General features: G+C 40.1%; 1 protein-coding gene across 3 annotated transcripts in view; it reads left to right on the top strand.

Moving 5' to 3' along the window:
* The first annotated feature begins 9 nt into the window (after positions 1 to 9).
* DNAAF10 (dynein axonemal assembly factor 10) overlaps positions 10 to 13,000 on the top strand; it is a 30,215-nt gene continuing 17,224 nt past the window's right edge. The window contains exons 1-2 of one of the 3 annotated variants that reach the window (XM_064364192.1): positions 10 to 309; positions 9,988 to 10,088. In XM_064364192.1, the coding sequence (XP_064220262.1) occupies positions 127 to 309; positions 9,988 to 10,088 (284 nt within the window). In that variant the 5' untranslated portion in view covers positions 10 to 126. The remainder of the gene's footprint in view (positions 310 to 9,987; positions 10,089 to 13,000) is intronic. The other 2 variants (XM_064364190.1, XM_064364191.1) reach the window with 2 other exon arrangements.

The following is a 13,000-nucleotide window of genomic DNA, read 5'->3' as shown; positions in this document are numbered from 1 at the left end:
AGGGCATCTGGGGTAGAGTACGGAAAGCAGGAGGGACAAATTGCCAATGTTTGGAGTCTGGTTTCCAGGTTGGTGTTTTGGGGGGCTCTGGGTGTGGCGGTTGCCGGAGCTGAAATCGGCTGGACCATGTCGGCCTTCGAGAAGCCTCAGATCATCGCCCATATTCAGAAGGGCTTCAACTACACGGTGTTTGACTGTAAGTGGGTGCCCTGCAGCGCCAAATTTGTGACCATGGGCAACTTCGCACGGGGCACCGGCGTCATTCAGCTGTACGAGATCCAGCACGGGGACCTGAAGCTGCTTCGGGAGGTGGGTGCCGGGTGAAGCATCTGGACTGCCGTTGGGGGCGAGTGCGGATCCTGGGATCTGCATTTCTCTTTGCCAGAGCCTTCGTCCAGCGTCCCCACAAAGCATAGCTTGAGCCGCGCGAGACCAGAGAAGCTGACCGCCGAATGAGGAATGTTTCCTACTTAAAATGTTTATGCTCATCCGCGGGCTAGTTCCTCCGCGCCCAACCCTCCTGCCACTCCCAGTGCAGTCCGGCCAGAGCGGGCACCAGGATGCCTGCAGTATAGTTGGAAGAGGCAACCTAACACATTCGACAGGTATCAGTTGAGTGCCTGGTATTCCCAGGCCTGTCAGTGGCAACGTCGCCGATCTCATGGAGTTTATTTTCTAGTGAGAGAGATACTCAGTTCAGTAATCAAAGCAACGATATGTAAATACAAACTGAGATGACTTGTCTCACACAAAGTAACACGGTAACGGTTCTCCGAGAGTGAAAACAGATTTGGGATGTGTAAAAACAGATTTTGGTATGTGCAGAAACTAACTAGGCCAAACAAGGAGTAAAGGACAAGGTTTCCAGAGCTTCTGCATATGCAGAAGCTCAGTGATGGGAGTAAGTTTATCTCCTTAAGAAACTAGAGGGGTAAGCAGGAACCAGACATTACAAGATCTGTAGGACATTGAAAGGATTTATGCCTTTTTTCTAAGAAAAATGGAAAATAATTGAAAGGATTTAAGCAGGGTGTGGCAAGATTAGGTTTACAAGTTGATTACTAGCGAAAGAATTAGAGAATAATGATCACTAACATTTTATAGCTGTTTATAGTTTCTAAAAAGTCTTGATTTAGGTTACCTAAAAGAAAAAAAACGATCAGTCATAATCAGATCAGGGTTGTAATAGACTACAAGTGCAGGGAAGGTTAAGAACTCTGGGGATCAACTTGGAGGAGGTAGGGACTACACTGGTAGATAAAGGATGAATACAGTTGTTTGGACTGGTAAGCCTAGAATAGAAAGTGTGTAAGACCCCATCCCACTTGAAATTTCCCTGAATAACAAACATGAAACATGGCCTATTCCTTTTTACCTTTCCTTATATTGTTCATCACTCTTAGGGTCCAGTAACCTGTGGCTTTTTTTTTTTGAGACAGAGTCTCCTTCTGTCACTCAGCCTGGAGTGCTGTGGTGCAAACACAGCTCACTGCGACCTCCACCTCCCAGGCTCAAGGGATCCTCCCACCTCAGCCTCCAGAGTAGCTGGGACTACAGGTGTGTGCCACCACACCTAGCTAATTTTTTTGTACCTTTTTTTTTTTTTTTTGGTAGAGATGGGGTTTCACCATGTTGCCCAGGCTGGTGTCCACCTCCTGGGCTCAAGCAGTCTGCCCGCCTCAGCCTCTCAAAATGCTGGGATTACAAGAGTGAGCCACCACACCTGGCTACCTGTTGCTATTCTAATGTTCAGTTCAGATTATCAAATATATGATGTCCTTCCTGATTTCTACACAAAGTAAAATTTCTTTATATTGCATTTGGGGTTGTTTTTGTTTTTTTATTGTTGTTTTCTTTTTTTTTAGAGATGGTGTAGTTCTGTCACTCAGTCTGGACTGCAGTTGCATTGTCATAGCTCACTGTAGCCTGGAACTCCTGGGCTCAAACCATCCTCCTGCCTCTGCCTCCCAAAGTGCTGGATCAGGTGTGAGCCACCATTTAAAAGAAAAGGCATTTAAAGGATTTTCGCCGGGCGCGGTGGCTCACGCCTGTAATCCCAGCACTTTGGGAGGCCGAGGCGGGTGGATCACGAGGTCAAGAGATCGAGACCATCCTGGTCAACATGGTGAAACCCCGTCTCTACTAAAAATACAAACAATTAGCTGGGCATGGTGGCTCGTGCCTGTAATCCCAGCTATTCAGGAGGCTGAGCAGGAGAATTCCCTGAACCCAGGAGGCGGAGGTTGCGGTGAGCCGAGATCGTGCCATTGCACTCCAGCCTGGATAACAAGAGCGAAACTCCGTCTCAAAAAAAAAAAAAAAAAGGGATTTCCTTTTTTTATTTTTTTTTGAGACAGAGTCTGGCACTGTTGCCCAAGCTGGAGTGCAATGGCATGATCTCGGCTCATTGGATCCTCCGCCTCCCAGGTTCAAACTATTCTGCCTCAGTCTCCCTAGTAGCTGGGATTACAGGCGCCTGCCACCATGCCCAGCTAATTTTTTTGTATTTTTAGTAGAGATGGGGTTTCACCATGTTGGTCAGGCTGGTCTCGAATACCTGACCTCAGGTGATCCACCCGCCTCAGCCTCCCAGAGTGCTGAGATTACAGACTTGAGCCACTGCGTCTGGCCATTTATTCCTTTTTCAAAGAAAATGGGACATGATTGAAAATTTTTTTTTTTTTGAGACAGGTTCTCACTCTTGCCTAGGATGGAGTGCAGTGGCAGGATCAGGGCTCAGACTTGTGACTTTTTAAAATAAGAATAGGCCTGGTGCAGTGGCTACGCCTGTAATCCCAACACGTTGGGAGGCAGAGGGGTGGATTGCTTGAGCCCAGGAGTTCAAGACCAGCCTGGGCAACAAGGTGAAACCCCGTCTCTACTTTTTGTATAAAAAAATACAAAAATTAGCTGGGCATAGTGACATGTGCCTGTAGTCCCAGCTACTTAGGAGGCTGTGGTGGGAAGATCTCTTGAACCCAGAAGGTCAAGGCTGTAGTGAGCCATGATTGCACCACTGCACTTCAGCCTGGGTGACAGAGAAAGACCCTGCTTCAAAAAATAATAAAATAAGAATATATGATTTGTACGCATTTCAAAAGTACACTTACTCCATCAAGTGGAGTAGAGTGCTTTGTCTTTTGTAGAGACGCTAGGGAATTTCAGCAAATTTTAAAAAGATAATTTTCTTTTGTAGCAAAAGTAATATGTATTTATGATAGAACATTTAGAAAATATGATAGGAAAATGAAGAAAATATCACTCATAATCTCAATGCCAGGAATAACCAATAAGTGTATTTTCACCTGGATCCTTTGGGTCTTCTTTTTTTTCTACCACAAATAATCTGAGAACACTGTATTTCTGGTACTGTATTTCAAGGTACTGTGTTTAACAAGGACCAAAGATATTTAAAAGTTGAGTCCTTTCTCCTAAAGAGCCTACTGTCCAAAAAGAGGATAAAACTAATGCAAGAATACCTTTAAGAACTTACATTGTGTTTGGCTGCTCTGGTGAAATGGAAAAGAATATAGGTTAAATACTGGTGTAATAACTCCCACTCTTTACTATGCATCAGGATCATATGAGTGCATTTTGTGCTGTGTGTGTGTGTGTGTGTGTGTGTGTGTGTTTTAAAACATTTGTGCCTTTGTCCCACCCCTAGAAATTCTGACACAGTGGTACATATTTGTTGCATCTAGAGTAAGGTTTAGAAATTAGAATTGTTTTTTAACTTTTGCAAGGTGATTCTAATGAGTCTCAAGGCTGAGAACTATTGAGCTAGATGGGTCATTTATGAAAATATTAGAAAATAGACTTGATTTATCATTATAGAACTACCCCTAAGTCACGCGCTCCAAAGCTCATGCATCTTTGTTCTTTTTTTATTTAAACTTATCACTGACTTGGAGCTCACAAAGCCTGTGCATCTAAGAAAAAAAATGTAAAGGAAGCATATCAGTCTTTGTTGAAGTCTTTATCTTAGTTCTGAAAGGATAGACAGGGAATGGAGGGCAGGGCCTCTGTGTACAGTTGAGCAGTTTTTTGCACCATACAAAGGTGTCTGTCTGGCTGAGTAATCAAATGTGAGCTAAAAGCTCTTTTTCCTTCATCAAGGCTTACATGTGTAAGACTTCATCAGCCTATAAAGGGCAACTTTTTTCTAATTGGCACAAAGATGCCATATGGAGTAGGGATGGCCCTGAAAAATGGAATCACAGTTGTAGGTGTTTATACTATAAAAAATAGCAATAAGCTAATAAAATTCCACTTTTTTAGCCCCTGTGCTACTGAATTTACTGCCTGTTAGCATTTGGTTGGCTAGATCTTTTAATGTTAATTAAGTAGTGCCAGGATGTGGAGGAGGAAATACTGACAAGCTGTACTAGACCCACCCACATACGGAACAAAAATAGCTCTCACAGGAATTATTGATCTTGAGCTTCTTTAATCATTTTGACTTCTTATTGTAGCAAAGAAAATGAACAGCTAGGTCAATTATGACCATCATTGATGGTCATTTTCAGTATCATATAGCAAAAATTGTTAGTATATACTGATTTTCTTTGTTGAACAATTTTTGCAAGATAAAGCTTCATTTTTTAGCCATTTTTAGCCAATTAGTTTTCTAGCAAGAAAAATTTTGAGTTACCACCAACTTCTTTTCATCTTTCTTTTTCCATAGATACAGTATCTAACGGGGCTAAGAGGGAACCCTTTGGTGAACTATGAAAAATTAACTTCACTAGTGTCCTCTTAATTTAGCTATTATTATCATTTCCATAAATATCAGAGGAAAGAGGAAACATGCCTACTTTTGTAAGTCCATTTGGCAACAGAGCTCAGCCCTTCTGAGCAAAGTTCAGTCCTCAGTGCACACAAATGATAAATGTTAGTATGTTTAATATGTTCATAATACATTTAATATGTTCAAAATATAAAATTTGAGTTTAATTTGCTTCTTGCACAGCAGACCACTAGTGTCTATAAATATCTTTGTGTTTCTTTAAGAAGAGAACAAAGAACATGAGGGAAGCATAATATCATATATTGATATCTTGTAAAGATATGAATGAAGGTAAAAACGAAAGAACAGCCATCTGAAAGTAGGTTTAATTCATGCCATGTACCGTTTACTTCAGCAATCAAGATTGAACATTTCTGTGATACTTCCAGTGACTCTCAGGTTTACAGAATGGAGACTCCAATAATAAAATGCTTATTTAATCGATTTATATATAAGCCTGGAGGCAGCCTGGTTTAGAAGAAAAAGCCTGGATTCTACCTGGCTCTTGGGACCTTAGTCACTCAGTGCTCTGAACCTGTTTTGTCACCTTGAAAGTGGTATTCTGAACACGTAGTTTGCAGTGTTGTACATATTAAAAAGAAAAGGGGTGGTTTAGACTGGAAGAACATCTAGAACATATCTGATATGTAGGTGTTCAATAGATGGATGCTATTTTCATGATTGCATGTCAGTGACACCAGAAACTGAACAAACATGTTTGTCAGAGCTCTGGCACATGAAAGTATGGTAGAAAAGGGAGAAAAAATAAAATGAACTCGAGCCCTGGTTTGTCTGTCTCTAGTGTTAGGGCTGAGAAATTCATGGACAGTCATTTATACCTTCATTCGACAAATGTTGAGTGCCTGCTATGGGTTAAAAAAATTAGTCAAGGCCCTGCTCTCATGGTGCTCACATTCTAGAAAGGGCATCATAATTGCATGAATAAAATAATTTTGTTGATAAGTGTAATAGATGATTAAACAAGGTAAGTGACAGTAATCTAGGGATTCTTCTTCAGATTGGAAGGGCAAGGAAGACCTCTTTGGGGATGTGGCGTTTGAACTGAAATCCAAATGAAGAGAAGAATAGAGGCGTGGTGACCTGGGGAAAAGCAGTCCAGGCAGTGGGAATAGCAAATGCAAATGGCCTGAGTGGAAAACACCTTTGCAAGCCTGAAGAACAAAAAGCAAGCTGACTTGTGTGACTGGAATTAGTAGAGAAGGCTGGAAACAGGAAATGAAGTCACACAGTGGCAAGACCAGATCTCAAAGCGCTTTCTTTGTGCCTTTTATATACCACAGGCCTTGGTGCCACTCCTATGAGTCTGTGCTTCTCAGTATAGATACATTTTACTTCTTTCCTTTATGTTAGTAGTAACGACACACTTTTAGAAGAGATGCAGTGACAAATGTGAAAATGTATAGAGCCTATCGTGTAGGTTAGTTGTCCATTTGGTTTCTTTCCTTTGAAGGTAGCAATTCTTGGACATGCACAGGTGTCAAAGAATCTGCACATTACATACTGTCTTTTGGAACATCATAAAATATTGGAGTAGTCAGTTCTATCTCTGCACAGGGAAGAGATTTTCAGCAGAAAAATCTGACTCTCTCTCTATATTTATATATTCTGACTATATATATGTATGTATATATTCTGATTTTTACATCACAAGTAACCACACAGTTTTTTAAAAGTTTTTTTTTTTTTTTTTTTTTTTTTTTTTTTGAGGCAGAGTCTCTCTCTCTCTGTCGCCCAGGCTGGAGTGCAGTGGTGTGATGATCTCGGCTCATTGCAACCTCCGCCCCTTGGGTTCAAACAGTTCTCCTGCTTCGGCCTCCCAAGTAGCTGGGATTACAGGCACCCGCCACCACGCCTGGCTAATTTTTGTATTTTTAGTAGAGACAGGGTTTTGCCATGTTGGCCAGGCTGGTCTCAAACTCTTGACTTCAAGTGATCTGCCCGCCTTGGCTTCTCAAAGTGCTGGGATTAACAGGCATAAGCCACTGTGTCTGGCCCAAAATTTTTTTACTGATGTTCGTTTGCTAGTATTTTCTACCAGGCAATCTAAGAAAATTATTTTTTAAAAAACATTAAAATTTGAGAAAAACATATCCATCAGCTTTTGTTCTTGGTGAATTTTCTAATTAATGTATTATGTTAGTAACAGATCAGTGTGTTCCAGGAGTATAGTTTGAGATTCTCTAAAGGATCTAAAAGTGAAAGTTGGGTAAAACAACAACAGGGAGGAAAGTTTTTGCTTCCAGGTTTTTATAACCAGCAGTAAAATTTTAGAAGACTGTAGGGACCAAAGAGCGTTGGTTAGTTTTTACCGCTTCCATGGCCTAGGAAGCATAGAAACCCTCATCAGAGGTTTTAGGGGATGACAGTGGAATTCAGGGAAGCAAAATGCTTTAGCTGGTTGGGGGGAAGAAAATGGGCGACCAGTCTTCCCAATGCTTCTTGGAGAAAAATGTTCCCAGCGAATTGGATCAATAAATGATGCAAGCTCTCCACAGCTCCTAATCCCCTGTCTCCTGGAACCACATTGCTGTGCATGAGGACCACCAGCTTCTTATCCTCAGAGGGTCTGCCTCCACCCTCTGCCTCAGAAAATGGAAGCCATTATCAATGGCTTATTGCTGGCAAGACCCAGGTTTGATGTGAGACCAAGGGGAGGGAGGGGTGGATAGCCATTTCATCAGTTGGCATAGGTTGGAACTCTGAATTAATTTCACCATAGAAATTGTGCCCTAATAGTGATTAAGTGCTTTACCACTGTTAATATATTAATATATTCTTTCAGGTGCTTTTATTTGGGGAGAGGGGAAAGGTGAGGAAAACAAAAATTGTTTCCTCATAACATAACATAAGTTAGAAACTGTGTGCTTTGGTAAGTTGACAAAATTTTGATCCTCTGTGTGATCCTTTGCCCCATTTGAAGATACTCTTCTTCATAGTATTGGGAAAAAATGGGAATAAATGAGTATTAATATTCTGGTGCAGAGAATAACTGATGCCATCTCAGACCACTTGTGCATTAAAAAGAAAAGCATTCTGTGGTTCTGTGCTTCTCATCAATAGGGTCTTTTACAAACATGTTACTGTAGGTGGCTGATTTCATTTACTAGACGATTCTGAGAGGGTACGAATGCTTTTAGACTTGGCCACATAGTAACTGCTAATTTATCCAGATCCCAAACAATGGGAAAGTTCAATAGTCTGGGAGTTTCCAAAGCCCTATACCATATAATGGTATCTTTTGAATCAGAGAAAAAAAAGTTGTTATAGTTTGTGTTAAGTGAATTTTATTTTGCTCTTGAAAATTGCTATGTATACCTTATATGGATAATATACCCTCTATGGAAATGCCTGGCTAAACACTGGAAGTGACAGGGAAATTATTTTTAAAATTAGTTGAAACAGGTCAACCTGGGAAGGATGAAGAGAACTGACAGGTTACAAGGAAAGATGTCCTGGAAACTGGAGAACACTGCAGAAGGAATAAAGTTTATCCAGATGTATTGTTAAGTGAAACAAATCAAAGGACAGCGTACTATGATCTGCTTTGTATTGAAACAAAAGCATGTCTGTTTGTAAATGCATAGAAGATCTAGAACTTGCCAGGTGCGCTGGCTCACGCCTGTAATCCCAGCACTTTGGGAGGCCGTGGTGGGCGGATCAAGAGGTCAAGAGATCAAGACCATCCTGGCCAACCTGGTGAAACCCCGTCTCTACTGAAAATATAAAAATTAGCTGGGCGTGGTGGCACATGCCTGTAGTCCCAGCTACTCAGGAGACTGAGGCAGGAGAATCACTTGAACCCATAAGGCAGAAGTTGCAGTGAGCTGAGATCACACCACTGCACTCCAGCCTGGCAACAGAGCGAGACTCTGTCTCAAAAAAAAAAAAAAAAAAAAGATCTAGAAGGTTGGGGATTACTTCTGGAGAGTGTTAAAGGGACTCACTTTTCCTTCCATCCTTTTGTTTGAATTATTATAGGGATCAGGTATTACTTTTATAAACATTAAGAATGTAAAAATGTAAAAATTGTTAGAGTCTAGGAGGAATAGTTTTTCCCTGTTGAGGCTGACAGTCAATGGGAAGTGTTATATGGCAAGAGTGTGGTGTGGGGCAGATGTCAGTGGCCTCATCTAATTACAGATTCCAGAGATCTCAGGCGCCAAGGCAGCAGGAAAAGCAGTTAGACTGTAGGAGGGACTTCGGTAACGTGGGCAGGTGGAGTTGGAGGTGGGAGGGGCCGTGGAGAAATAAAAAAACATCAGGAAGTAAAAGAAGGTGAATGGAAGACCCAGGGAGGTGTGGGAGTAGTATAATGAGTGTATATTTTGGAGGAACCAGATAGGAACTGATATTTGAGTTGTAAGCTTTTTGAGGGGCTGGCCAATCTCATTCATCTTGTATCCTCCTTTGCCTAGTTCAGTGACTTGCGTATAGTAGGAACCATTAAATGCTGAATGTTGCATGAGTTGGGCAAATCTGTAAAGCTCTGTGCTTTGGTCTCCTTTTGTGACAGGAGGGTATTGTATTAGATCCTTTCCAAGGACCTTTTTGACTACATGATCATCTTCACTTGATTTCCATAAGCCTCATACCTTAAATAATGTATCAGTATGTGGTTGTTTTACTGATGTGATTATATGCGATACTTGGAGCAGTAGCCTTATAGAGTAAAAAAAACCTCAAAAGATTGGCTGACCCATGCTAATAGGAGTGCCTTGGTACACACAGGTTTCTAAATCTCTCTGCATTGAAAAGGCCTCAGAGAAAGTGGAACATAAGCATCTTCAGTTTATAGGATTCTGCAGGGAAAACTATAAGAGACACATAACATTTTTGTTCCTGTAGCCATCTGGAAAGATAATATCTTCATTATGTTCTCATTTCTGCTGAGGATCTTAAAGAATTTCACATGAAACTTTGATATTTGCATTAAAGATGGTAGAGCTGTCAGCATTTGAATGTCTCAGTGAGAGGAGAGGAAAGGCAAATTAACACTTTCTTTTTGACAGTTACATTAAAAAAAATGACTAAAGGAAAAAGCTGATCATTTTCATCAGAAGATGTTTTAATTGCCTTTTAGATTATTTAAGTGCCATAATAGAGCCATAAATATGGTATTAATAGATTGTAAATATCTGCTTACGTAAATAACATATCCTGTCTTCCTCCTTTCTATCAAGATTGAAAAGGCCAAACCTATTAAATGTGGAACATTTGGTGCAACATCTTTACAGCAGAGATATTTAGCTACTGGAGATTTTGGTGGAAACGTTCATATATGGTAAGATGATTTAGTCAGTATTCAGACAGATGAGATAAGCAATTTATTTGATAGTTTCAATACTCTTTCTCTGAAAGAGAGGATTTTAATTTTAAAGTCTTTCCATGTTCAATTTTAGCTAAAAATATGAGAATTGTCTCTTAATATATATTTCTATGTTATTCAAAATCCATTAAAAAATACTAACCTATTTTTCTTTAGATGTTTTGGATAATATTATCAATACGTATTTTCACACATGCTGTTTGGTGCTAGCATTTAATGCCATGTATTTGTAAATAAAGATCTATTCCCCCTCCTTTAAAAATACAGTATATAAAAAGCACATGAATAACACTGAAAAATTAGATATTGTTTATATTTCAGCAAGAGATTTAGCACTGCAGAAAGTTTGTTTTCTTTTTTTTTTTTTTTTTTTGAGATGGAGTTTCGCTCTTGTTACCCAGGCTGGAGTGCAATGGCGCAATCTCAGCTCACGGCAACCTCCGCCTCCTGGGTTCAGGCAATTCTCCTGCCTCAACCTCCTGAGTAGCTGGGATTACAGGCATGCACCACCATGCCCAGCTAATTTTTTTTTTTTTAGTAGAGACAGGGTTTCACCATTTTGACCAGGATGGTCTCGATCTCTTGACCTCGTGATCTACCCGCCTCAGCCTCCCAAAGAAAGTTTGTTTTCTAAAGCTTTAACATCTAAGCACAACTTCTTAGAAACATATCTGTTGAACAAATCCAAATAAACTTGTTTTGAATGCAAAATCACAATTCTGCCAAATGCCTTTTTCATGTTTCACCTAGAGTTATTTCTTATTTAAAGTGGAATGAATTGAAATTCCTTTTTAATTACTTTGCAGGAAAAGCTATTAATCATTTAAAGTATACAGCAGTATTCTAAAATATGGAGAAAGTTCTAGTGTTCTAGAAGAACTATCTTCCCTGCATCATGTTTTCTAATATGAGCTTTCTTGATTCTAACTTAGAACCTGCTACTTTATAATCACATTACTTTAACATATTTATCTTAGAATCATAACATTAAACAAAATGAAACTATTTTAATTTCTCCTTGTTTTAACTCAGTAATAATTAGAATTTATTCATTAGTTCTTACATGCTTCGTCATATGCTTCGAGAGATACGGGGAGAGAGGCAAGTTTGAATGCTATTTTTAAAAGTAAATGTATTTCAACACAAGAGTATTCAAAATATTAAATAGTACCGTTGACCATCTTTCTTTCTTTTTTCTTTTTTTTTTGATACGGAGTTTTGCTCTTGTTACCCAGGCTGGAGTGCAATGGCGCAATCTTGGCTCACCGCAACCTCCACCTCCTGGGTTCAGGCAATTCTGCCTCAGCCTCCCGAGTAGCTGGGATTACAGGCACGCGCCACCACGCCCAGCTAATTTTTGTATTTTTAGTAGAGACAGGGTTTCACTTTGTTGACCAGGATGGTCTCGATCTCTTGACCTCGTGATCCACCCGCCTCGGCCTCCCAAAGTGCTGGGATTATAGGCGTGAGCCACCGCGCCTGGCCCATCTTTCTAATAAATACAGTTTCCTAGTATAGTACAGATATTACCAACTGACTTTTGTTGATAAATCTTATAATTTCATGTTAAAAATGTTTTAAAGTCAAAAAGAAAACAAAAAGAAAAACAAAAAAAGTTTTAAAGTCTATAAAATAGTAAAATAGTTACTTCAAGTAGAACCACATCTTAATCTCTTGATTAGTTCCTAATGATGGTATAAAGATAAATGTCATCTCTAAACTAGGTTGAAATATCTCAATTTTTTTTTTTTTGAGACAGAGTCTCACTCTTGTTGCCCAGGCTGGAGTTCAGTGGCGTGATCTTGGCTCACTGCAGTCTCCACCTCCCGAGCTCAAGCGATCCTCCTGCCTCAGCATCCCGAGTAGCTGGGATTACAGGCGCCTGCCACCACGCCTGGCTAATTTTTGTATTTTTAGTAGAGATGGAGTTTTGCTGTGTTGACCAGGCTGATCTCTTAACTCCTGACCTCAGGTGATTCACCCACCTTGGTTTTCCAAAGTTCTGGGATTACAGGCGTGAGCCACCATGCCTGGCCACCAATTTTTGATTAGTAAGGTTTTACTAATAAATCTTGGCCCAATAATAAATTGGGATTGTATTTCATGAATAGCCACATTCACTTAAAAAATCCACAAGTTATTGAAAACTGAATTATTAAGAGAAATGTAAATAGAAGTTCTAGTAGAAAAGCAAAAGAAGGGGAGAAATGGAGATGGGCAAGAAAAGGAATGTGTGAGGATCACCGAGTCAAGCCATTCATTGCCCAGCAGTGCAGATGTAATACCTTCCTGAATGCCTTTCTGTGAATTGACCTATTAGACAAACTTCAGCTAGTCTTGCAGTAATACGTATTGTTACCAGTACAATGACACATAGAAAAATATGTTAGTAGATGAAAATTGGTGTGTACTTCAGTGGGAAAATAGTATATGATAAAGGAAGAAATGTGTACAAAGTGAACACTACTCATATTTCATCGTTGTTTTTTTGAGACAGAGTCTTATTGTGTTGCCCAGGCTGGAGTATAGTGGCACAATCTCAGTTCACTGCAACCCCCGCCTCCCAGGTTCAAGAGATTCTCCTGCCTCAGCATCCTGAGTAGCTGGGATTACAGGTGTGTGCCACCACACCTGGCTAATTTTTGTATTTTTAGGAGAGATGGGGTTTCACCATGTTGGCCAAACTGGTGTCGAACTCCTGACATTTGGTGATCACCTGCCTTAGCCTCCAAAGTGCTGTGATTACAGGCATGAGCCACCACACCCAGCCATCCTTTAAAAATGTCATAAGATCCAACTACTGAGGCCTACTTTTGAAGAATTTTATATCACTTTGAATTTAAACATGTATTGTAGATAGAAATATA

This window comes from Aotus nancymaae, unplaced genomic scaffold (genome assembly GCF_030222135.1).
Source record: "Aotus nancymaae isolate 86718 unplaced genomic scaffold, 86718_ANA_hifiasm-v0.15.2.pri h1tg000057l, whole genome shotgun sequence".
Classification (NCBI taxonomy): Eukaryota; Metazoa; Chordata; class Mammalia; order Primates; family Aotidae; genus Aotus; species Aotus nancymaae.
The sequence above is the reverse complement of the archived record's forward strand: the minus strand, read 5'-3'. Positions and strand labels throughout refer to the sequence as shown.